General features: G+C 33.9%; 1 protein-coding gene across 1 annotated transcript in view; it reads left to right on the plus strand.

Annotated features, from left to right (window-relative positions):
* The window catches only part of LOC126817837 (rho-associated protein kinase 2), a 39661-nt gene extending 17139 nt beyond the window's left edge, over positions 1-22522 (plus strand). The window contains exons 7-28 of the mRNA XM_050544999.2: positions 3287-3371; positions 3811-3955; positions 4237-4375; positions 4791-4882; positions 6669-6828; positions 9468-9501; positions 9997-10011; positions 12560-12621; positions 13074-13182; positions 13744-13902; positions 14422-14502; positions 15147-15312; positions 15592-15698; positions 16210-16360; positions 17387-17547; positions 18120-18304; positions 18826-18895; positions 19756-19859; positions 20396-20582; positions 21039-21132; positions 21489-21565; positions 22334-22522. Coding sequence (XP_050400956.1) covers positions 3287-3371; positions 3811-3955; positions 4237-4375; positions 4791-4882; positions 6669-6828; positions 9468-9501; positions 9997-10011; positions 12560-12621; positions 13074-13182; positions 13744-13902; positions 14422-14502; positions 15147-15312; positions 15592-15698; positions 16210-16360; positions 17387-17547; positions 18120-18304; positions 18826-18895; positions 19756-19859; positions 20396-20582; positions 21039-21132; positions 21489-21565; positions 22334-22522 — 2572 coding nt within the window. The remainder of the gene's footprint in view (positions 1-3286; positions 3372-3810; positions 3956-4236; positions 4376-4790; positions 4883-6668; positions 6829-9467; positions 9502-9996; positions 10012-12559; positions 12622-13073; positions 13183-13743; positions 13903-14421; positions 14503-15146; positions 15313-15591; positions 15699-16209; positions 16361-17386; positions 17548-18119; positions 18305-18825; positions 18896-19755; positions 19860-20395; positions 20583-21038; positions 21133-21488; positions 21566-22333) is intronic.
* The last annotated feature ends 3975 nt before the right edge of the window (positions 22523-26497 follow it).

The following is a 26497-nucleotide window of genomic DNA, read 5'->3' on the forward strand; positions in this document are numbered from 1 at the left end:
GTAGCTTAAGTTTATTAAAGTTGAATAAGGTGTCCAATACCTTATTCTAGTCATATTTTGTTGTCAACTTTGTCTGTTCACCAGTCAGTCGTCCTGTATTGACTAAAAATTTATACACAAAGTTTATGTTCCATTGGGAAGAACTAGAAGCCAATCAAGGGTTGTTACTCTGTGACAACCTTGTAGGCGACTTAATTACCTGCTGTGGGCGTTTGTTTTGTTGCCTGATTAACTATCTTTTAATTTTTTATCTCATGTAACTCTCTCAAACCAATTTCAATGCTGAAGTGTGACTGAATTGTCTTGTGTGCAATTCTGTAAAATCCGAAGACAAATGATGTAAAAATTGCTGTCTCCCCAGATACATTAAGACTATTACACCAGTTGACCTATTCTATTATATTGACAAAGTAAATTTAAAGAGCACTTGTTATTAAACTACATTTTACTATCCTAAAATACTGTGTTCAATAAACACAATGATAGTAATTGAGAAATTCTGATAAGCTAAGTAGTATATTAAGTTCAGTGTATATTGGATATATTATACCATCAAGTATACAATAAACTATTATTATTTGACCTAATAAATTTTGATATAGTCTTTAATTCTCATTTACTATTACTACTTGAAATATATCACATAATTCGATAAAAACTGTTTTTAATTTGGTCTAACCAGATTTTTGATTTACTGGACTTGATTGTGTACACATTGGCCATTATTTTAATGGAAGGGTTTAAACAAAATTCCTAAATATAATGTTTTCTTAGTTGTTTCCAGGAATTCTTTTGGTCAACTTTTGATTTTTTGGCTTTTTTTTTGTCTCTTCTGGGGTGCGGGGTGGGGGTAGGAAGGTAGTTGAATGGTTTAATGCGTGCACGTTAGAACATAAGGTTAGAACATACATGTTTCGATTGCCTCCTTTTATGTGAGTTTTCTCCAGGTCCTCTGTTTTCCTCCCACAGCTAAAGATCCATACGTGCAAGCAAAATATTGAAATAAAATTGAACCATATGTTAGTCCTGAAATGACCTAGTTTGTGTCAAGTGGACATTAAACCCCATTTCTATCTATCTTTTTTTATACGCCCACATTGAAATGTGGTCGTATATTGTCGTCGCCCCCGTCCGTCCGTCCGTCCGGCGTCCACAATTGCTTGTGGACGCGCTAGAGGCTAAAGTTAATATCCGATTGACTTTAAATTTATACACAGTGTTTAAGGTCATGAGACGAAGAAGCCTATTGATTTCCAGCGATTTCCGATAATTACTGCCAGAGTTTTGGCCCTTGATCACTTCAAAAAATCTTGTGGACGCTCTAAAGGCCAAAGTTAATATCCGATTGACTTTAAATTTATACACAGTGTTTAAGGTCATGAGACAAAGACGTCTATTCATTTTCAGCAATTTTCGATAATTACTGCCAGAGTTATGGCCCTTGATCACTTCAAAAAATCTTGTGGATGCTCTACAGGCTAAAGTTAATATCCGATTGACTTGAAATTTATACACAGTGTTTAAGGTCATGAGACGAAGAAGCCTATTGATTTTCAGCCATTTCCGATAATTACTGCCAGAGTTATGGCCCTTGATCACTTTAAAAAATCTTGTGGACGCTCTACAGGTCAAAGTTAATATCCGATTGACTTTAAATTTATACACAGTGTTATACACTTGTTGACTGCCCGGACGATTTAGCTGCTGTGGGCGTATGTTTCGTTGCCTGGCAACCTATCTTTTCTGTTCTTAAAAATAGTAGCTTTTAATTCCATGTTGATTCATTATTATTAACATGATATCAGTTATAGTTATGTATCTGAGTGGGATCGAGGAACTGGTACATGTCTATTTAAATCTGTCAATCTTTTTTAGGTTGAATAACATTTTAACCACTGACATTTCAGTGACAGAGGTTAATTATATGTAAACTGGTGCTAATAGGAGTCAATTGATTAGGGTTTAAAACTAGTCATCAAAACATCAGTGGTCAAAACGTAGGTGTTTTCTTTTCGGCGCACTTGTGTTATGCTAGAATTTTAAATATAGAGCAACAAATTGCTGATCAAGAAAGGAAAAGTTGAAATAGTGGTCACTGACACTGGTAACGCCATTCTATGCAAATCAAAAAAATAACATTTTCGTTTGAAGATGAGCATATTCTGCGTCGGATAAGTAGAGATAAGCAATTTGATTGGTCGATACTTTGGGACACGATACATGTATTTAAGTGAGATGATAAAGCTCAGTGTATAGTTTCATTGTATCAATACGTTGACTAAGCTCGATAATGAGCATTTTCTGCTCAGTGTAAGTAGAGAAATAAGCAATTTGATTGGCTGAGACTTTGGAGCTCATTAATATCGATTCTATTTGAGTAAGAGTGGTGGAACTTGGTGTATGCTTTCATTACACCAATACCTTAACTAAGTTCGTTGATGAACATTTTGGTGAATGTCATGACTGAATTCAATGAATAACATTTTCTGCTAAGGTTAAGCAGAGCTATGTAATTTCATTGGTCGATACTTTGGGACACGATAACGTTGATTCTAATTGAGTGATAAAACTTATTGTATAGTTTCACTACATCAAAACCTTGACTAAGTTCCATTACAAATATTTTTTTTGCTTGGACTAGGTATAGATATGCAGTTCGATATCATCCAAAATCTTCGACATTGAAAACACAAATTATTTGTCAATTTAAATCAACATTGATGCCATGCTCTTACCGGGCAAAGATGAACTTCTGATATCAAATATTTAAGACAAAATAAACATTTTACGATTGGTACACGAATCGTGTGCCATAATACGTTTCAGCGCTATTTGTTATAAGGGACTCAAAAAAACGAGGCTAGGCATATTGCACAAGTCATGTCAAACGGTGACATCATATTCTTATCTGGAGGGCATGCGCAATAAATATTATCGGTGTAGACTGGAATAACCAGATGCTAGAAATTGCCATTCGATTGAAACTTCTGGCATATTTCGGCGAACATAACTGTTTAGAAATTACAGTAAAAACAGAAACGGTTCAATGTAAATCAGTTTAAATACATTCATATTACATTATTATATGCGTTGCGACCCATTTCTGTCAATTTCTAGGTCCAAAATACTAGCGATTTAGGCCATTTAATATGTGTCATCTATTTATTTTGGGATTTCGGTAGGGGACATCAGCCTCACTGTTGGCTTGTTAATTTATATATTTTGATACCTGTATTTGTATATAGTACAGTGTACTTAATTAAATCATCTCTCATTTATTTTGTAGGGATGTGAAACCAGATAACATGTTATTAGATGCACAAGGTCACTTAAAATTAGCTGATTTTGGAACCTGTATGAGAATGGATGCTGTAAGTTTTACAAGGATATTTTGGTATACTTTGTGTGCATAATTGTAATACAATGGTATATTTTGTGTGTATTATTGTAATACAATGGTAGACTTTATGTGTATTATTGTAATACAATGATTTTTCTTTTTTTCTTTGTTTTTTTTTAAAAATATTTTTGATACGTGACTGTCACAAAGGTCAAAATTTCAGGTAATATTTCTGTGGTGCCTGACGTTTTTGTCAGACGTAACTAGGGCCATTATTTAAGGCCTGATATCATTGTGTTATATTTTGTTAATGATATTGTCATTGATGATTGAGTCAAGCTTGTACCTGACAACCTTGTGGGTTTCATCCCACTGCTAAAGACCATTATTTGCCTGATAATTATTGAAATAGAATTGTATCCTAGTTTATATCGAGGTGACGTTAAACCCCACATATATTATTATTATAGGATGGATTAGTTCGGTCTGATACAGCAGTAGGTACACCAGATTATATATCACCAGAAGTATTAAAATCACAAGGTGGTGAAGGTATTTATGGTAGAGAATGTGATTGGTGGTCTGTTGGAGTTTTCTTGTATGAAATGCTTGTTGGTAAGTAGGGTTTATGATTCATGTACAACTACAAATAATCCCTATGTTACACTGTGTGCACTGTCTCCCAATCACAAAAAGTGTGTAGTAGTATATTCTGCATTCACTAATGGACTGTCCAGAAATGAATGGATTAATATTATCAATTTGAAACTTTTATAGACAAAAATTTATGGAAAAGAAATGTTCGACCAATTTAGCAAATTGAAACATGAATTTTTCATATATTTTGATTAGAAATTTTAAACTGATTTTCTAAATGATTGATTTGTATATTTCAGGAGATACTCCTTTTTATGCTGATTCTTTAGTGGGAACATATGGTAAAATTATGGATCATAAACATTCACTACAGTTCCCATCAGATATAGAGGTTTCCGAAGATGCTAAAAGTTTAATTTGTGCCTTTCTTACTGAACGGTGAGTTGATGAATATTAACTGTTTGATCATTTTTTATGCTGGGAGGTGGCTCGATAAGTATGGCAATGGCTCACCAATCAGGAAGTCCCAGGTTCGTTACCAGTGTTAGCCGGGGAAGTTCCTCAGGATTTTGCAGCCTGGTTTCCCCTTATCATTCGTGCAGGGTAGAAGAACTGACAAGAAAAAGCATCTAGTTGTTCAGATGGGACAAAAAACTGATGTTCCATGTATACCAATGGCAGCACATAAAAGATCTCCTGACAGTTTAAAATTGAAATAAGAGTAGGCTGCTTTCTTGATTGACTAAAATTGGTACCTGGTAATATCCTTGATTTTGTTTATTTTACACTTGGTTCACCAGGCAGTGAGTCTTGTTTCTCAAAATATTTCAGAAATTAATGACTTCTTTTTCAGAACTGAGAGACTGGGCAGAAATGGTGTTAACGAAATCAAAAAACATTCATTTTTTCAAACTGATCAGTGGACGTGGACAGATATTAGAAGAAGTAAGTAGAGCAATAATAATAATATCAGGAAGGGATTTAAGAATAAGGACACCCAACTGCAACTCTCTTTATGACTTGAAAGCCATAAAAAGACATTTGTGTTAGAACTCACCCAATCCTTTCTAGGGAGGTTTTTATTTCTTTATGTCAATTTTATCAAAAGATTCATATGGCTGAATGACTTCTAACAAACATTAGATTTCATCATTTGTTTATTCATACACTGCACAGGAATTCACTTACATAATTACTAATTCTTGTGTTACATATGAAATGAAATGAAATGGGGTTTACAGTCGTTGTTTTTTGTATTTTAGAGGAGAGCCGAAAAAAGCTCCCCTTAATGAACAAATTAAAAAAATCGCTCCCCTAAAAAGCTCTCCCAGTTTCGATAAGAAGAGTGATTTAGAAATTAAGGAGAATGATCTGATATTAAGGAGAGTGATTAGTTGTTTGTATGGGATAAATAGATCTGAAGATCAATAACTGCGTGTAAGGGGGTCATTCTTGGTTACATATAAATGATAATAAACATCGTCTGCTAAATAGCACTCTTGTAGTCGTACGGTCAAGTCAAACTTCTACTGTCGTCTATAACTACAGTACATACGGTATTCCAATAGAAATAGTTGTCGACATTTCTAAATATATATAGCTTGTATAAATTTTGTTTAAAAACATAACCCCTATTCAAAATATAATCATAAACGCTTGAAAATTCCATTAAAATACAATCTATTTCTTCCGGAATTATTCTCATTGGAAATTTTCACGTGCCATCTCTCGTAATTTCTCACGTATCGCAAGAGTTTTACTTTTCATTTCAGTTAAATTAACCAATGGTGCACAGTCGCCATCTATTTTTAGCAACATATTCATCGGAATTTTATTACCTTGTGCGATCACATTATACTAATCGAATACACCAAAAAAATGTTCACAATGACAGCATGGTGGCGCTCGGAATGTGAGTCTTTCACACTCTTTTGAAAAAAAAGAACCAAATATATACATGTCCATGATTTACAAATATGGAGAGCGATTTTCAGTTTTAAGGCGAGGGAGAAAAACCTCCCCTCAGTCGACATTCTGGTGCGCGACAGGCACTCGAGAGCGATCGCGCGCCTCAAGAAACAATGACTGGGTTTAACATCCTACTGTTCTGCCCCGAACTTGGCTAATGAAGACGGGCATACGCCATACAGTGTGTTATGAGGGAAATTTTGCTCAGACAGCGGCACAAAGGCCTACTCTTATATCGAATTCCTACTGGGATCTTTTAAGTGCACACCAATGTGTACACAGGACCTTGGTTTTTTGTCCCATCTGAATGACTAGACAGCTGTCCTTGTCAGGCCCTCATCCTGCTTCACTGACAAGAGGGAACCACACCGGAAAATCTTACCTAAATGCAACAAATGTATTTGATGACTTACACCAATTTGAAAAACCGAAGTCCAGTGTACACATTTGAGTGCACGTAAAAGAACCCTTGATTGTTGATATAAGAATAGGCTGTAGTGCTGCTGTTCACGCAAAATTTCGCTCATAGCACACTGTAGACGCATGCCTGTCTCTATTAGCCCAGTCAATGCAGAACAATAGCACATTAAACACCATTTAATTTCATTTATTCCACTCCAGTTCAAGTTTTCATACTACAACATCTTTTGGCCTGTCTTTATTATTCATTAGTTCCTCTAAGTCTTGGTAAGTTTCTGCTTAATGTCCATATAGTTTTGTATTCAGTTATGCAGGTGTTATTATGTTGTTATTGTCATTACAGCTGTTCCACCTGTTGTACCAGAATTATCAAGTGATGTTGATACCAGTAATTTTGATGACATTGAAAAAGACGATAATGTCAATGAAACGTTTCAACCACCAAAAGCTTTTGCAGGAAATCATCTACCTTTTATTGGCTTTACTTACAATAAAGAATATCAGTAAGTTTTAGTAAATTAATTCAGTCTGTCATTAATTAATTCAATCAGTCGTAATAATGTAATTTTGTTTCTATCATTCTGCATTTTTTTGGCCTGTTTAGTTTTATGATTCAAGATCGTGTATTTTGTCGGGGGGGGGGGGGGGGGGGGGGGGGTGATCTCTAGTCGCTACACTTATTCAAAGAGCCATGGACTTGTGTATAAAAATGTTAGTGAAAATAGAATTTACCATTGACATTGTTGTATTTATTGGATGTTAGATTTAAGACAATATTTTTTTGTCCCCCGCCTTTCGAAGAAAGCAGGGGACTATTAAAATGGGTTCGTCCGTCTGTCTGTCCGTCACACTTTTTGGGACACAATAACTCTCTTCCTAATTGAGCTAGAATGTTCAAACTTGGTGTATGTGTTTATTAGGTCAATGCCTTGATGGAATTCGAAGATGAGCATTTTCCGCTTAGGGTAAGCAGAGATAAGCAATTTGATTGGTTGATGCTTTGGGACACGATAACTCTCTTCCTAATTGGGCTAGAATGTTCAAACTTGGTGTATGTGTTGATTAGGTCAATGCCTTGATGGAGTTCGAAGATGAGCATTTTCCGCTTAGGGTAAGCATAGATAAGCAATTTGATTGGTTGATGCTTTGGGACACGATAACTTTTAATTGAGCTAGAATGTTCAAACTTGGTGTATGTGTTTATTAGGTCAATGCCTTGATGGAGTTCGAAGATGAGCATTTTCCGCTTAGGGTAAGCAGAGATAAGCAATTTGATTGGTTGATACTTTGGGGCACGATAACTCTCTTCCTAATTGAGCTAGAATGTTCAAACTTGGTGTATGTGTTGATTAGGTCAATGCCTTGATGGAGTTCGAAGATGAGCATTTTCCGCTTAGGGTAAGCAGAGATAAGCAATTTGATTGGTTGATGCTTTGGGACACGATAACTTTAGTTCTAATTAAGTGAGATTGATGAAACTTGGTGTATAGTTTCATTACAGTAATACCTTGACTAAGTTTGATAATGAGCATTTTCTGCTCAGGGTAAGCAGAGCGATACGCAATTTGATTGGTCGAGACTTTGGAAAACAATAACTCTCCTACTTTGATTGTCCCACGCCTTTCGAAGAAAGCAGGGAACTATTAAAATGGGTTCGTCCGTCTGTCTGTTTGTCTGTCTGTCCGTTCCGCTTATGGTAAGCAGAGATAAACAATTTGATTGGTTGATCTTCGAATTGAGTAAATGTTCATGCTTATTGTCCCCCGCCTTTCGAAGAAAGCAGGGAACTATTAAAATGGGTTCGTCCGTCTGTCTGTTTGTCTGTCCGTTCCGCTTAGGGTAAGCAGAGATAAACAATTTGATTGGTTGATGCTTTGGGACACTATAACTTTAGTTCTAATTAAGTAGATAAACAATTTGATTGGTTGATGCTTTGGGACACTATAACTTTAGTTCTAATTAAGTGAGAGTGATGAAACTTGGTGTATAGTTTCATTACAGTAATACCTTGACTAAGATCGATAATGAGCATTTTCTGCTCAGATTAAGCAGAGCGATAAGCAATTTGATTTGCTGAGACTTTGGAACACAATAACTCTCCTTCGAATTGAGTTAAAATGTTCAAAATTGGTGTGTATGCTTATTGTCCCCCGCCTTTCGAAGAAAACAGGGGACTATTAAAATGGGTTCGTCCGTCGTCTGTTTGTCTGTCTGTCCGTCACACTCCTTCGAATTGAGTTAAAATGTTCAAAATTATTATAACCAGGTATTGATAAAAGCATCAATTGAGCAATTCCAATACAATCCAATACAATGAATATAGGCAAGGTAAATAATGGAAAAAACAAATTGAAAAAGAAACTATTATAAATTAATTAAATATGTAGTATGCAATAATGAATTGACATTTAATGACAGAAAGAAAACAGTGAACTTTGCACAACTTGCAGCAAGATGGAAAATAGACCCGTTGATACAACCAAACTCTAGATCTGTAGGCATAGAGCATGTTTTCCCCTTAATATGCTATAATTATTCCATCAAAAACATTGTATGCTTAGACTATAAGTAAAGATATACTGTTTGATTGTTCAATACTTTGTAAAAGATAATTTGTGATAAATTTATATATGTCCTCTAATTATTTTCCTATTTCGGCGGGGGACATCAGCCTCACTGTTGGCTTGTTCATTTTAATTTCATCATATCATGGTTGAATTTGATCATATATTGTGCTGATATAACATGATATTTTACACATTGCATCAGTAAATTTGAATGTCCCCTAAACTTGCTATTTGAATGACAATTTCGTGCGGCAAATCTGATATCAAAAAATGCATTAAAAGGTATATTGTGGAACTTTCCATACATTTTCAGCAGATGTATTTGTATTTATAGTGGATGTTCCTGAATAGATGATTGTGACACAACTCTGAATGTCTGTTTGGATTTGCTTAGAACTATCTTTTCTTTTCACAATCGTTTGATTCTAAAGTGTGAAAATTTTGATATATTTGTGATAACTTTACAGTAGTAAAAAGACTGTATGTTTGGATATTCTGGTTGTTGGGGTTTTCTTTTCTGCTCTAAAATTGCCTTGAAATATTTATATGAAACTCACATCATCTGTACATTTCAGGTTATTATCAGGTCCAAGAGCCAATATATCAGGGGTGAGTAATAATTATTGCTTTGAAAATATTTAAGTTTTAACATATCTATATGTACTATTATTGATGAAAACCATTTTAACAAATTGTATATTCTGTTAAGGCCTGTGCACAACAAGCATCATTTGTAGGCATTTTCCCATCAATCAATGATAAGTAATCGTCAGCTTTTAAATTGGCGTACGCATGTATCATTACACACATCACCATTGGATAGACCCACTCATTACAATTGGTTTCAAACATATACATGATTACGATTGGTATCAAACATATACATCATTACGATTGGTATCAAACATATACATCATTATCACTAGTAACCAATATTGTTCATAAATTTATCATCATTATGTTCACATGTAAAGAGCTTATAGTTAGTAAACACTCAATCATTAGTTCATAAGTAAGCATATAATTAACATTTGAAAATTACGGTCATCTACAGAAGCACCAATCTTCCATATAAATATTTTTATTTATTTAATTTTATTATAGATGGACGGTATTGATGTAAGTTGAATGAATCAAACTGATATTATTCATTTATGATTAGACAATATATATACCATATCTAGAAACTCTTTCTGATTGATGAAAAACTATATTATGCATGGCTTTCATATTTACTACAGACACACATATTTTTTATTCTTTAAGTGCTATTTGGTAGACACACATTACAAGACACAATTTTATGAATAACATGTAGTATTTATTCAAAACCATATTTTGACAAAGATTCTGTCATATTTTTACAGATAATTGCCCAAATGTCCTTTCATATAAATAAGATTGATCCATACAGAATTGTATCTTGTTTACATTTATATAGAAAATATGGCCTTGATGTCATTTCCCTTTACATCAGTTGACGTATTAGGTGCTCGAATGTTCTGTCATGTAACATCACAGTATCTTTTTTCGATATCCACTATAGCATCTTTCATATATAACCTCTATATTACTATGATTTCACACTAAACATCTTTTCTTTATTATATACTATTCAAAAAAAGTAGGGGATATTTGATTTTGGGGGCATAATACTAAAATATGCAAATGACTACGAAAAAAGTCACTATAGAACCTAACAGAAGAAACATTTCCAGTTACATGTGACGCCCAAACGCACCAATAGCTACCGCATGGAATGCAGGTGATGCTTGGGATCATCATGGGGGTCCAACCCAAGATTTGCACGACTCTGACTTTGAATGTTACAGTCATTGTGGCATTGAATTCCAGGGTGGAAACATCAGTTTAATTGTTTTAGTGACCAGAAAACAAATTTTGATATGCGTCGGCTTACCCAAAATGAAAGGTTACGTGCCCTTGGCATGCTACAGATCGGCACAACACAGGCGGTTGTGGCGCGGACGATGAATGTTTCTCAGTCTGTCATAAGCAGGCTATGGTCCAGATACCGTGATACACAATCTGTACAGGACAGACCACGCTCAGGTCGACCAAGGGCGACAACTCAAGCCCAATATCGATTTATCCGTACCTTGGCCTTGAGAAATCGTGTCATCACAGCAAATCAGATCAGCGCTCGTCTTCAAACAGACACTGGTGTGAGAGTGAGTGGCCAGACGATTCGGAATAGACTGCATAGGGGTCACCTTCGCGCCCGACGTCCTCGCGTGATCCCTTGTTTGAGAGATCATCACATTCAGGCAAGACGTCGTTGGTGTAGGGATCGTCAACACTGGGATAATCGACGCTGGAGCAATGTGATGTTTTCAGATGAGTCAAGGTTCACTGTTGATTTTTTGGACAGACGTAGGAGGGTGTGGCGTCGTCGAAACAAGCGCTTCCAAGACGTTAACGTCATCAGACATGATCGATTTGGGGGTGGTTCTGTTATGGTGTGGGGAGGCATCACTGTTGCTGGATGAACGGCTTTACATGTTGTTGCAGGGCATGTTACAGGCCAGTACTACCGGGACAACATCTTGGCAGTCCATGTTGTGCCGTTCGCACGACGTCATGGCTGCCGTTTCATCTTCCAGGATGACAACGCAAGATGTCACAGGGCCAGGATCGTTACAGGTTACCTCCAACAACAGAACATCACCACATTACCTTGGCCAGCACTGAGTCCCGACCTCTCCCCCATCGAGCATGTCTGGGACATGCTTGGACAGAGGTTACGTCAACGTCAACAACGTCCTGCCAATGTCCAAGAACTTGCTGCTGCGTTGCAACAGGAATGGGACAATCTGGACCAAAATGACCTTAGACGTCTCATTAGGAGTATGCCACGTCGGATCAATGCTTGTTTTGCAAACAGAGGATGATTTACCCGTTGGTTGTGATGCTGTGGTAACTTTGCTGTTTGACCCCGGGTATCATTTTACCCTTATAATGGTCAGTCTGTGCCTTACTTAGTCTAACGATCATTTGGAATAAATCGATGATTGTGAACTTCATTTCATTTTGTCATTTGTTTCTTCGTCAGTTTCATTAGGTGACTTTAATAACACTTAAAAATCAAATATCCCCTACTTTTTTTGAATAGTATATATATATACAGGGTTACTAGCAGATGACTATATTATTAGTATTAATATTATTATTTTAAGGTGGTCTTCAAATTGACTAATATCTTTTTTGTGAATAAGGACATACCGGGCCGTTATTATTGTTTGACTTTGATCTCCAAACTGATTAACATTTCTCTTATTATATTATAAACCCTATTCATATTCATCCATATGTTCTATAATATGGTATCTATTTTATTCTTACTTTCTTTATTATAATTCTCGTAAACCAAACATTAACTGACACCTTGGTTAGATAATCAGAAATAAGCGATTTGATTCATTGATGCTTTAGTACACGATTACTCAGATACAAATTCAATGAGAATCACGAAACTTAGTGTAAAGTTTTGTTGCATCGATACTTTGACTAAGTTCGGTAATGATCATTTATTACTCGGATTAAGCAGCAGAGTTATAAGCAATTTCATTGCTCGAACCTTGATTAATTGATAAATGTGGAAATGTTTAATGAGTGACATCTATTTATTTTGTCTATGTTTAAATTATAGGGTGTGGAAAGTAGAGATGTCCGAGGTGGAAGATCACAAGATGATTGGGAATCCAAATATATGTAAGTTTGATTGGTTTTTTTTTTTCCCTAGTGTGTTTTTTTTTTCAGTCTACTTACCAGGTTTTCTATACTTTGCCCTACATATATACTTTGTGTGGTTATAATAATAAGACTAACTTTTGGGATCTGGTGGCTTAAGAAGATATTATTTTATGTGCACTTAAAATATGTAGGATATCAATTGAGAATTGTTGATTTATCTTCACAAATAGTAAGTGCAGGATACCCCACACGAAACTGGAATAACAAGCCAGATAAACAATTTGGAGTACATAAGAAATCGTCATAGAATTGTATCAGTCCTAATAACAGATTTGGTGTGAGTAAAATAGTCACCAATCAAACAAGACAAACTCTTCAGCTCTGTTGATTGGTGACGATATGTTTGTATTTATGGAATGAATTGCCACTGGTTGTTACATTTTGAATAATGTGGTAATTTTATTTTGTAGGAAAGCCAAACAAGATCTGGACAGATTAACAAAAGAAGAAACAGAACTCAAACAAATGTGTACACAATTAGAGAAAAATGTAGCATTGATAAAACATAATTTAAAAGAGGTATATTATATATCCATAATCTTTTATTTTTACTTTTGATAACTGATTTAAAAAAATTTCTGATGTACGTAGTACTCATTTTTTAAACAAAATAACTATAAAGATCCTTTTCTGTTATATATCAGTAAAGATACTTCTTTGAAATTGATATATTAACCCTATACTTAGACCGTCCCGTCACTGCACAGTTGTCTCACCTGCACGAACTAGTAAATGGTCAGAAAATTATTCACATATCTTGGACAGTTTAATGCTGTCTAAGGAACCACAGTTTCAGACTGTTTCGGGCTGTCCAGGGATGAACTGGTATTAATATATCACTTTTCTCTAGTTTTCTTTAGGAACTGGGGTAGTCGATATTTTCATTCTTTAATGTTCTTCCGCTAAAATCAGTGCATTAGTGTGGATATTGCTTAGGACCGTACTCACTGCCAGAATGCAATATTTGATGAAGTTGACACATCCTTTAAGGTTTAAGGTGTTGCTGTAGCCCTCCTCTCTCATCTTCTCAACCCTTCAATACCAATCGTTAAGACATTACCATTTACTGTTTATTTTCAGGCTCAAAGAAAGCTGGACGCAGAAGTAAATAGTAAGAAGAAAATAGAACAGTCATTAAAAGATACAGAAAGATTATTAGAATCTGAGAAAAACGTCCGGTTACAAGTGACCTCTAGTAGCCAACAGAATGACCAAAAAGTTTTTACCTTAGAAAAAAATGTAAGGATGTGTTATTTTACTTCACCTACGATATCTTCTTAGTCCATGTTTTCAGATTCAGCTGGACACGTTTCCAGAGCTATTACTTACAAAGTTTACCAGTTTAACTCATCTGATCCGATAGCTCCTTCCCGTGTATACATTAGAATGCACGTCAAAGATCCCTTGGCAGTTGGAATTCGATATAAGAGTAGGCGATAGTGCCGCTGCCCGGGCAAAATTTCCCTCATAGCACACTGTATGGCGTATGCCCGTCTTCATTAGCCAAGCATAGGAGCAGAACAGTAGGACGTTAAACCCCATTTCATTTCATTTCCGATAGCTCCTTTTGACAACAGAACTAGATTTTTTTTTCGTTATTTCTTGCATTAAAGATTTAAAGCCTGTTTTTAACCAGAAAATAAAATAAATTAGAGCGTATTTAAAATATCTATGCACACAAAAATATGTTATTATCATTTTGTAAAGTACAAGATCGACATGTGAATTTAAAATGAATCAAATGCTTTTGTTTTCTAGGTTAGTGATTTGAATCAAAAGTTAATGATGGAAATGGAAAATTCAAATAAATATAAAAAATCTTATTCAGAACTACAGCAGGTAATTCATTAATTCTTTATAGATATGTCAAAGATAAATTACTAATGCTGTACGTTTAGTAATTGTTTACTTCCACAAGTTTGTTTCTGAAACCCTAGTTGTGATTTTCAACGAAGCTAAAAGCTGTGTCATGGTCATGCTGATAAGTATAAAATGTCTTCTTTTATCACATATCTCATTCTCCAACACAGATTTTTCTTTCTTTACATAACTAACATGTTATTATACTAGTGTCTGGTGTCATTATTTATTTCAAAACATCAGGTACTGCTTTGCCTTGAGAATATCCATTCCTCTGGTGAAGTTGACACGACAATTTTTATTCATGTATTTATTAATTCGATTACCCTCTAGAAACAGTGGTACATTTTAATATGGAGAAGCATGTCAAATTTCTATTAGTTACGCCTAGAGTTCCGGCCCTTTGTAGATTTTTGTTAAATTTCTAACTGAAAATTAATCATCTGAACTACCGGTACTTTAGATTTATGTTCTTTGTTTCGAGGGTTATGAAATATCAACATTTTCTAACATTTTCTAATATTTTCTTTTAGAGTTATTGACAATCTTGTCAATGATATTTTACAGTATAATGATTATTTACCAAAAGATTGACAATTTGGGAAATATATTTTATCTTACAGAGATTAACATTATCAGACTCCCATTTAGCAGAATTAAATGCAAAATATGTTGATGCAGTAAATACTAAACAGAAGTTAGAGAGAGATATAGTTACATTACAGAATACTCTTGATTTAGAACGAAATAATGTTAAAGAAGAACACAAACTTTATGTTGAACTTCAAGGTTAGTATGAACGTACAGTGTATATAGCCTTTACCTATATTTATTTTTACTTTGTTTTGTTTTTAAGTTCTCTAAGTTTATCATACCAGACTAAAGTCTGTACCTTTTGAGCCGTTGTGGGATGTACTGGTCAGAAGTATGCTATTGGTTGATTTTGTATTACTGAAGAAGGCAAGCCACTGTTGTTAAGGAAAATAATCTCTGTTTGATACCTTGAGATGATTTATCTGAAGTTGTATGTTTATAATTTTCTAAATATATTTTGTGTCTTTTTTATAGAGAGAATGAAATTTTTACAAGAAGAAAAACAGAGATTGAATGAAAAAGAAAAGAATTATGTTCTTGAAATTCAAAAATTTCAACAAAACATCATGAAATTAGAAAAGGTATGTTTACGTCAAATCATTTCTGCAATTGAAAAGTTAATCAAAGATATAATTAGATATGTGCTAAATTCTGGAAATATTGTTCTTTTAATAGACCTCATGGGTTTTCTCCGGGTCCTCCGGTTTCCTCCCACTGCTAAAGACCCCTACGCACAAGCGAATTATTGAAGTAAAATTAAACTATATGTTAGTTCCAAAATGACCTAGTTTGTGTCGAGTGGATGTTAAACCCCATTTCTCTCTCTCTCTCTCTCCCTTTCAATAGATTTTATGCAATAAAGGTGGCTTATTTATATCATCTGCAGAGAATATTGAATATTGCTAAATATTTAATTCACCATCTTTGTAAATACCGAAAGGACAGATATTCAAATTTAAACATATTGTTAGAATTTAAGATCAGCCGCTTTAAATTATATAAATTTGTGTTTTTAAGTCCTAAGTGACAGAGTGAACTTCTTTTTCTAAGTGTCGCAAAATTTCCTTAAATTGTGTATTATTTGTATTTTAGAGTCATGCTAGTATCCAACTCGAAAGAGATAATTTTAAACAAAGATTAGATAATGAAGTTCAAATGCACACAGAAACCAGGGAACGATATCAGGCAGATAAACGACGAATGTTAACATCCACGGAAGAAGCAAATTTAGAATCTGTGAAAGGTAATATAATATTTTATAATAAAAGTACTGTAGATAATATAAAGAATCATGGTATACCTACTCTAGTAAATAGAAAAACAAAACAGCACAAAATTTAAATGAAATGGGGTTTAAAGTTTAATGGAGATGGGCAATCAGTTCAATTAAAATACAGATCTATATCTCGTTTTGTTTTTATACGCCATCATTTTGATGAAACTTGAAATATATCTTTATAACCCAAAGATCTTGGTCCCTGTCAATATTCGAGCATATCGGATCGTAACTTCCGGAATTATGGTCCTTGATTGTACGAAAAATCGCCATTTGTTTAGCTTGTTCTCTATCCATCTCTTGCAAAATGGGGGCATATCCTGCCTGGCAGCTGCTGGTTTTTTATACTTTTGATGGCCTCCACTACATAAAGATCTGACCGGTTATAGTGGGAGGTCGTGTCCGGGGTTACGCGAGCAGCTTTTTACACTATGACGTCAGGTATTTGATTAACCAATCAGCATTGATGGTTCAAGTGGGTATTTGAAAATACAACTTTTGCTGCAAATGTCTACCCACAGTTCTGTTAAGACAAGTAAAACATAATTTTCAACGATAAAAAAACGAAACGAAATAGGAACTGTGTTTTAATCAGATTGATAAGTAATACATCCTGCGGTATTTTAATTATGAGAGATAGTTAATGAATTTAAAAAAAAAAATAGAATTGTGAAATCTGCAGGCTTTTTGATGCCTGGTGCTTGTCATTTTATCTTGCATTGATTTGTCATCTCAATGTTTTTATTACACAATCAGTACAAAATTAAAATTGTCAGGGACAACAATAATTGTTATTTCATTGAACATCACTGTAACCCGGGTATCTTTAATCTTGTGTATTTAGCACTAATTTCTTTTACCTTTATTCAATATCAAATCTTTGTTTAAAAACTCGAAAAAATAGTTTAAAATCACAAAAAATCATCTAATTTGTACATATGTATTGTACATATGACACATATTAATATGGTATATATGTTTACAATCTTATAGAAATAACCAATAAATATGAAGCGGAAAGGCAGGCAAGATTAAAAACGGAAGCCAAATTATTGGATTCGGAAAAAGCAATGAGTGCAATAAAATTAGATTTAGGTCAGTCTCAAAACCAAGTTAAGTCAATGCAGAACCAACTACAGACAGAATCAGAAAAGGTTTGTATACAGTTAATTTTATTATTTCTCTATAAATGTAAGAGAGTCACTAATGAACCTCAGATGATACATGGTTGTTTTAGAGAAATGCATATAAATGTGTGTCATTTCTGAACAGTGGCTCAGTGGTGCATGACGGAGGGCCTGGCCAGGAACAGCATCTGGTCTTTCAAATGGGATGAAAAACCCAAGATCTTACGTTGGCATGCACGTAAAAGAATCCTTGACAGTTGGAATTCAATTGCTGTCTGGGCAAAATGTCCCTATAATACACAGCATGCCGTAGACCCGTCTGGAATGAGCTCTGTTGGAACAGAAAAAAGTATGATGTAAACCTCATTACATTCATTCAGTTCTGACAGTAGCAGGTATTTTTATATATTAATGAAGTTATACTGCAAGGCTCAGTAAGTAAGATGTTGGCTTGCTAACCTGGAGGTCCTGTGTTCGATCCCTGTGTTGGCCAAGAAAGTTCATCTAGATTTCTCGGTGTGGTTTCCCCTTGTAAAAGAGCCCTTGGCAGTTGTATTCAAAATAAGAGTATTTGAATAGTATACTTTGTTGTATTTCAGTGTAAAAATTTAAGTCTTCAAGTTGAACAAGAAGTACAGAGAAGAAATTTAATGCAGGGTGATTTAAAGAATCAGTATGTCGATATTAATAAAGCTAAATCCAAAGAAAAGGCATTAGAAAAAGAAATAGCTGATTTAAAAGAAGAAAAAAGATTAGTTGAAGAAGAAGTTAGAAAAGTGAAAGAGTAAGTACTTTCTATTTTCACCTGTTAAGTCAGAATTTCCTGGATTGAGATCCTTGCATTGGGCTTAGAACCTTTGACATTTTTCAAGACTGGTTCACACGTTTGTTATGATAATGAGATTTCTGGGATCTTTTTGTGAGTGTAATTTGAACAATAACTAGACTTGATGACAGTTTTAACAGGATAAATATGTGTTTCACTATGTCCTGATCTGACATATTTCTTTCTGAATCATTTACAGTATTTCATTACCCAAAATTAATTTGTCAACATTAGACAATAGTCCTAAACAGAATCAATCATACCGTAGAATTTGGTATAAGTGAGGTCACACTCTTAAATGTCTCCCGAGAAGAGTGGTTATTTTCATGCTCACCTGTAGAAAATTAATCACTTATTTTTACAACTTTTGTAAATAGTGTCTGTCAGCGGTTACTTTTTTCCAAACTTTAATGACAAATAGATTATGAAAACATTTATGATACAAGTTTTTTTATATGTAATATTGTTTGTCATTTCAGGGAAAATTCCCTAATTGATTTACAACTACGAGATGCTCAAGAACAATTAGAAGCTGAATCTTATTTTGCTGTAAGTATATCTTTCTGTTGTTAAAGTTATGGCCATGTTGAGTAAACGTTTTAATTGTCCTCTACCTTTTGGAGAATGCAAGGGTGTGTTAAAATGGGTTTGTCTTTCAAACATTTTTGAACTCTGCTTCTGACTTGGTATAGGTGTTCATTAGATGAATTTCTTGACCTAGTGTCATATTGTGATATATTTTATATCTTTGTGGTCTGAAACCTTATGGTTAAGTTGAAACAAGTTGTCTCCCTTATGTTGTAGTTCTTCTGCCTTTTTTGAGTAATAAAGAAAGAGATTAGAATTAACATGGAGAATGGTTGATTTTTATTTTCACCCACATGTAACTGTGAAACACCCCTGGATTCAAGGATCCAAATATAACACTACTTCAATGATGAGAGTTTCTGCTCAAGCTAAGGAGAGATAAGCAGTTTGATTTGTAAATGCTTTGGTACCAGTTAACTATGATTCAAGTGTATAGTTTCATTACATCAATATCCTAAGTTTGATTAGAGAATTATCTACTCATGTTAAACAGAATGATAATCATTTTGATTGCTCAAGGCTTTATTATCAGTAATTAGTGAGTTTCATCTGTTTATCAGCCTCATTATTGACTTATTTAGGAAGTTGTAGCTTTTCAGGTCACTGAAAGCTTGATGAAATGTTGTGCTATTTATATAACAACCGGTGATTAAATTACATATAAATGTTTTTTTGTGCTGAATCGCTAAATACCTCTCAAGGATAACATATTTTTGTACAGAAACAAGCATTACAGAGACTTAAACTAATGTTTTCCATACCATATACTGAAGTATTTCTAAACTTCATCCAAATTTAAAGATAATTTTGTATATTTGTAGTCTTTGTATAAAACACAAGTAAAAGAATTGAAAGATGAAGTAGATTTATCTAATAAGAAAATGCAGGATCTCAGTGCTGATATTCAACATATAACCGAAGAAAAGTAAGTTTTGAAAGGAATCTCTGTTTCTACTTTCTCACTCCGTGACTAACATAAAGAGGAGTATTTTTTCCACACTCATTCATTCATAATATTTCATTGCATGTGTGAAAGTTTTATCTGTCTTTATATTTCTTAGCAATCAAAAGATTTTGTAAAGCAAGTTATTTTATAATTGTATCATTGACAAATGGTTATAAGTCACTGTGGAATTGTGAATGTTACTTAACTATGAAGTCATTGCTTTAAGCATGATCTAACTCTCCTTATTATGGGATAGCTGTTTAGGAGATGTTTTTTTTACTTTTGCAAATTAAGAAGAGCGTCTTTCGGCTCAATGACTGGTGTAGAGGTTTTTTCTCCTTCCAATAAAGAGTAAACTAATGACAGGATAATCTAATTGTCTCCCTTTCTTGTCATGTTGATAATTATTCAAATAAACAAGACATAAAGACATATTTCTAGTGTTTTACAAGATAATAGTCAGGGATGTAATAACATTGGATTGAATTTAAAGATATTATTGTTGTATTTTTCAGGGACTCAATTTGTGCTCAGTTACAATTAGCCTTAGCTAAAGCTGATTCTGAACAACTTGCACGTCAGATAGCTGAAGATCAGTTATTAGATGTGGAGAAAGAAAAAACCATGTTAGAATTAGAGTATAAAGATTTAATGCAGAGACATAAAAATGATATATCCAAGAAAGAAAACCAAATAACATCTGTAAGTTTTTTTATTTATAGATCTTTCCATATGTAGAGACTCTCCAGTCGATAAATAAAACATGGCAAATACTCTGTTGTTATCGACAATTGTTGATATATTTGATATCAAAAGAAGAGTAGCATAAGATTGTTTTTATTACGGGAGCCACATTAGTCAAGAAGTAAGGCATTGACTTCTCAGTGAGATTGCCTGGGGATTTGAAATTCAGCAGGGCTGAGAAAAACCTTCAGGATTCTCAAGTCCGAGCCGTCAAGGAAAGTGTTCCTTATCGATCAGATGAGTAAAGAAAAGCGAGGTCCACTCATGTATACATTGGCGTTAACGAAAAGAACCCATGGTAGTTGTAATGTGAAAGAGAGTAGATATGAAATGCATTATTGACTGATACAATTTCATGTTGGCTTCATGAATTGATGGATTGTTTTTATTAAACATTAATTATTGGTATTGCAGATGGAAGACTCCAAACGAAATACAAATATGACGATAGATCAACTACAGTCAGAAAATAATATTCTTAATACAACAATTAAAGAATTATCTGAAGGTAAATATGCTATTAATAAGAACTTGTCTCCTTGTAAACATGTGATTTTGGTTGCCAACTAATTTAAGATATTGACTTTTCAATCTCTTTATTTTAGAAATGTGATATTTGGGATACAATGAGTTTATTAGAATGTGTAATGTTATCCCATATCAATTGGTTAATAAACATTTAGTATTTATAAAAGGCTGATTGTTTCCTGCTGCCGTGTAAAAATTCAAATTGTTTCCTGCTACAGTTTAAAAATTAAAAATTTGATTGCATCTTTCAGTTAATGTTATTTCAACTTCTAAAGAAATAATACAGGTTTGTTTTTTTAAATTCTGAGCTTTGACATTTAGTATTTTATTTTTCAGCACATAATACATCATTAGCAACAGAGGTTGATAAACTAAAGAAAGAATTAGAAACAGAAAAAATTAAGAAAACACAGGTAAGAATTTTATTAACAAGAGGTATATTCAGTTGTCCTTCCTTTATATTAACATGACACTTTTTACATGCGAAATGTATAGAATACACCATAAAACTATGATATTGGTGTCCATTGCAAGGCTTTCACTTATATATTTTGCCAGTTAGTCAATTTTTGGCGTATTTGTTTAGCTCAGATTTGCAAGATATTTTCTCCATAGATTATCCAAGTTTTACCGCTTATGAGTGTTTTTACACATAAAAACTATAAATGTAACTGTAATAGTTATTGCATTTAAAGATTAAATTCTAGTTTTATGCATTTAAAATGACTGACAGATAAGTTCTCCAGCCAGTCAATTTCACTGTCCTTCGGTCAAGACTGTCAATGTGACGGAAAGAAAGTCTTGGTCTACTGACTACATCCATGTTAAAGTAGGATCCATATATACTCACTGAATTCAATACTGTTGTTAGCCATGTTGACCCACACGTTTTAATAAAAACATCCACTGTAAATACATCCAAACTTATCCTCACTTGATTGTGATTCACGCTATGGCTTAAGTAGGCAAGTCTAAAAGCACTTAAAGCCATTATGTATGATGATAAATATATAGGCGCATGCAGTAAATGGACTTCAGAATTAGTGTTATAGTGAAGTTCTAGTGGAATAGGAATGGGGAGTAAATGCAGTTGTATGAATGAGCTGGCATGTGCAGGGTATTGAAAAATGGTATTATTTATAAATATTCCAAATATTTATATGTATGAACATTTATTGCAGGCTGTAAATAAATTAGCTGAGATAATGAATAAGAAAGAATTCCGAACTGCTGGTAATAAAAAAAAGGGAGGAGGTAACGATGTTGAGTTAAAGAAAAAAGATAAAGAAAACAGAAGATTAGAACAAGAATTAAGAATGGTAAGCTACCTTCTTTTATTATTAAAAACAGCAAATGGAAATGTAAAATAAAAACAGAATTCACAATGTTTTAAAATGGAATTCCCCATTTTGTGAAATGGAAAAATAATCCCCCTTGTATGTGTACATGGCTTGTATAAGCTGAAACTGTTCATGTTAATTTATCTGATGATATATTTATATTTTTTTTAGGAAAAAGAAAAATACATCAAAATGGCTGAAAAGTCACAAAGAGAAGTTTTAGAAACGCAACAGATTGTGTATGAGGAGAGTCAAAGCCGTCAAAAATTACAGATGGAAATAGATGCAAAAGATGCTGAACTTGAACAATTACGGCAAAAATTATCGTTTAATAATTCTGATACAGCGTCTGTTAATAGTGGTAACCTAGATGATACTATTGTTGAATCAGGTAACAGTTTTAAGTTCATTTTGAATTAGTTGACAGTACTACCATCTTTGAATCCACTTGTCAGCAGCTTCAGAGATAAAGAGCTTGAAAGTAAATATTGCCTGTGAGTTACCTGACTATATCAGTGCAATACTTTTGTCTTAGAAAAAATCACACTCTACTTTTCCCTACTCTTGGGCCACTTGACACCCGGCTGAAGGGGGGGGGGGGAGGTTGGATGGCTGAATGGTTAGCGTGCGCGCACAGCATCATAAAGTCTGTCATTGAGTCGACTGGTGTGGTTTCGAATCCCCGGTTGTGGGTGACAAGCAGTAGGGTTGCCTGTCCAACCTTGTGGGTTTTCTCCGGGTCGTCCGGTTTCCTCCCACTGCTAAAGACCCCTACGTGCAAGCGAATTATGTAAATAAAATTAAAACCATATGTTAGTCCCGAAATGACCTAGTTTGTGTCGAGTGGATGTTAAACCCCATTTCTCTCTCTCTCTCCGGCTGAAAGGAAGAAGCTGGAGCACCCTACAAACACCCCCTATTGTATTATTTATAGTTCTAATGATTTATAAATCTATTGTATTTACAGATCATATGGAAGGCTGGCTAGGTACACCAAACAGACAAAATATTAAAAAATATGGTTGGAAGAAGCAGTATGTTGTTGTCAGTAGTAAAAAAGTTCTCTTTTATAATACGGAAAATGATAAAATGGCTTCCAATCCGGTTCTAGTATTAGATATAGAGTAAGTTAGATATCAATCTCATTCCTAAAACAGTTCGAAACTAAATTTTCATTTCTGGGAAAATACCTCAGAGCTTTCCACAATTGTGAAGACTAGGACAGAAATGTTGCTATGACTACGGAACAGAATTAACTTGTTTGATTCACTAAATTTATCTGGGATGGCCCAATGATCTGGATCATGTTTCTGTTATATATATATATATATATGTCTCTCCTAACTGAAAAAATTGTAAATATTAAAATTGTCTTGACATGACCCGTCTTCCACCCCCACCACCACCCCCTATAAAAACAAAAAAAACAAAAACCAGAACAAATCAACAAAACAAACCCACAACTAGTAATTGAATGGTAAACATACCATGGGAGTAAACTGCTGTCTGGTGGAAATTTATTAGGTCAGTGACTTGGGATGGAGTGTGCCACTATTAGTTTTGACATTCCATTTTATATTTCAGTAAATTATTCCATGTTCGACCTGTTACCCAAGGTGATGTTTATCGTGCAGAGGCTAAAGATATTCCACGTATATTCCAGGTAAATAAACAGAAACCGTGTAATATGATAGATAATAAAGATTTGATTTCGCTACAATCAACATAAAATTGGATGTAAACCAAAATTCTCCTTTGTCAGAACGATTAAAAATGTGTTCAAAATCTATCTAAATGAATATCATTGGATTCTTATTAAATATCAAATATTTAATTGCTCATTTTGATTTTCATTATATTCGTTGTGACCAGTCTGTGATTATTTTGAACAAAATTTTCCTACTGTTTTGGTTTAACTTTAAGACTGTTTAATCTATCATCCTTTTAAACAAGACAGTGCCATCATTAAGTTTTGTTGTATTCTTTTGATGTCCTTAATCAAGTTGAATCCAAGCTCGGAGATTCTGTAGAACCTTGTTAAGGAGTCACATTTAATTAAAAGAATAGCTAATGTAGGAATAGGCACAGTATAAGCTGTTAAACCAGTCATAAAGGGGTTAGTTTGAACGAAACATCATACATTGTGTTGTTAGTTTAATATAACAAACTAAACCAGCTGTTCTTGTTTATAACAGATATTGTATGCCACTGAAGGAGAAAACAGAAAACCAGATGAAAATACGATTGAACTTCAAAGTGCAGTAAGTTATATCTATTGATTTTAAAACTCAGTATTCTAATATTAAGATTTCATAAAACAGATTTTATTTAGTAATAAGATAACAATATTTTCATATAACCAAAAAGAAATAATTTCATCTAAATCTTGTCAGAATCAAGCTTTAACTGAGACATGGTTTGGAGTTTCCAAACATCAATCCTGAAAATAAGTGCATCGATTTGTTCTTAAAAAAATGATCTATGTCCAAGTAGGGTGTAAATTCATTTATACAAATATTTACTACTTTAGTTTATTTTTATTCAGTTTTGCTACATACTTTAAGGTATTGAACCAATTTTGAATTAAAAAAATAAAATCTGATTTTATCCAAAATGTTCTTATTTTTTTTTCCTGAATATGTGAACTATTCTCAAACTAAAAACCCAGAAGACAAACACATAATGTAGCAGATGTCTTTCATAAACAAGCAAAACAGACAATTAAAATCCCATAATTGAAAATAATATTAGCAGTATTTCATGATCTGATATTCTGTGTAATAGGAGTTTTGCCTACACTAGAAGAATTGATTTTTATTTTTATTATTTCAGGATAAAGCTGGAGTTCTATCATTTAAAGGTCATGACTTCTTACAATTACATTTCCGTACACCTACAAGTTGTGATTCTTGTCAGAAAGCATTATGGCATTTATTACATCCACCATTAGCCTTAGAATGTAAACGTAAGTAGTATTACTAATTTCTAGCAATATCTATAAAAATAAAATCAAAGTGTGTATGTATGTATGTTCGCCTATCACGCTTTGTCACTGCGCTCCAATCCCACATGTGGCATCAAATTAACCAGTATGACCCGTGAATGTTTTAGGCCATCAAATTTGGGCCCCAAGCAAATAAATCCTTCTTCGTCGACGTGCTCCACTCCACATATGTGGTATCAAATTAACCAGTACGACCCTGTGAATGTTATAGGCCATTGAATTTGTTGCCTGTCCGTATTTGGACCCTGGCCGAAGCCTGCTATTCTGCTAGTACATAATATACAAAGATATACATGTATGACTGTAAAAAAGAAATGGAGTTTAGCTTCCTATTTTTCTGCACCTACCAGACCAGTGAAGATACTGTCATGTAGTAATGCCACCTTTCATGGAATTTTTCTCCCCTTTGTTCTTTATTGGAGTACTCAGGTTGGAATGTGGTTTTTAGCTTCAGTACACTTTAATCCATGCAATCCATGGTGAATTAGAGAACTACCCCCACAGCAATACCACAATGCAGTGTGCTATAACTATAAGGGAAACAGCAACTTTTCACCCTACTATATTTATCAAATTTCAACTGTCAAAGTTTCTTTTACATGCGCTTATCAACCTCAGTTTTTTGTATCCATATAAACAGTTAGAGTGTTTTTCCTTGTCAGTCCCTCCATCCTGCACTACTGACAAGGTGAAACGCCATTTAAAAATGCAACCCCGGTATCAATCCTCAGAGCTCCTGGTTAGTGAGTCAGGATCATACTCTCTGAGCCTCTGTGGCTTCCGTATTACTATGAATATCACTTTAAAATGTAATGACCTAATCTTTTAATTACTACTTCCATACTCTTATTTACAAATTGATAAAATAAAGTTTTTGCAAAGGTCAATGCTTCATGATTTGCCTATTGGAGAAGTTTACAGATCATAAATTCTGTTTGTTTGTTTTGGCAACAGTGCAAATTTTGGGGATGGAAACTAGTTTTTTTGTACTGAAGGCGATA

The sequence above is a fragment of the Patella vulgata genome, chromosome 4 (genome assembly GCF_932274485.2).
Source record: "Patella vulgata chromosome 4, xgPatVulg1.2, whole genome shotgun sequence".
Classification (NCBI taxonomy): domain Eukaryota; kingdom Metazoa; phylum Mollusca; class Gastropoda; family Patellidae; genus Patella; species Patella vulgata.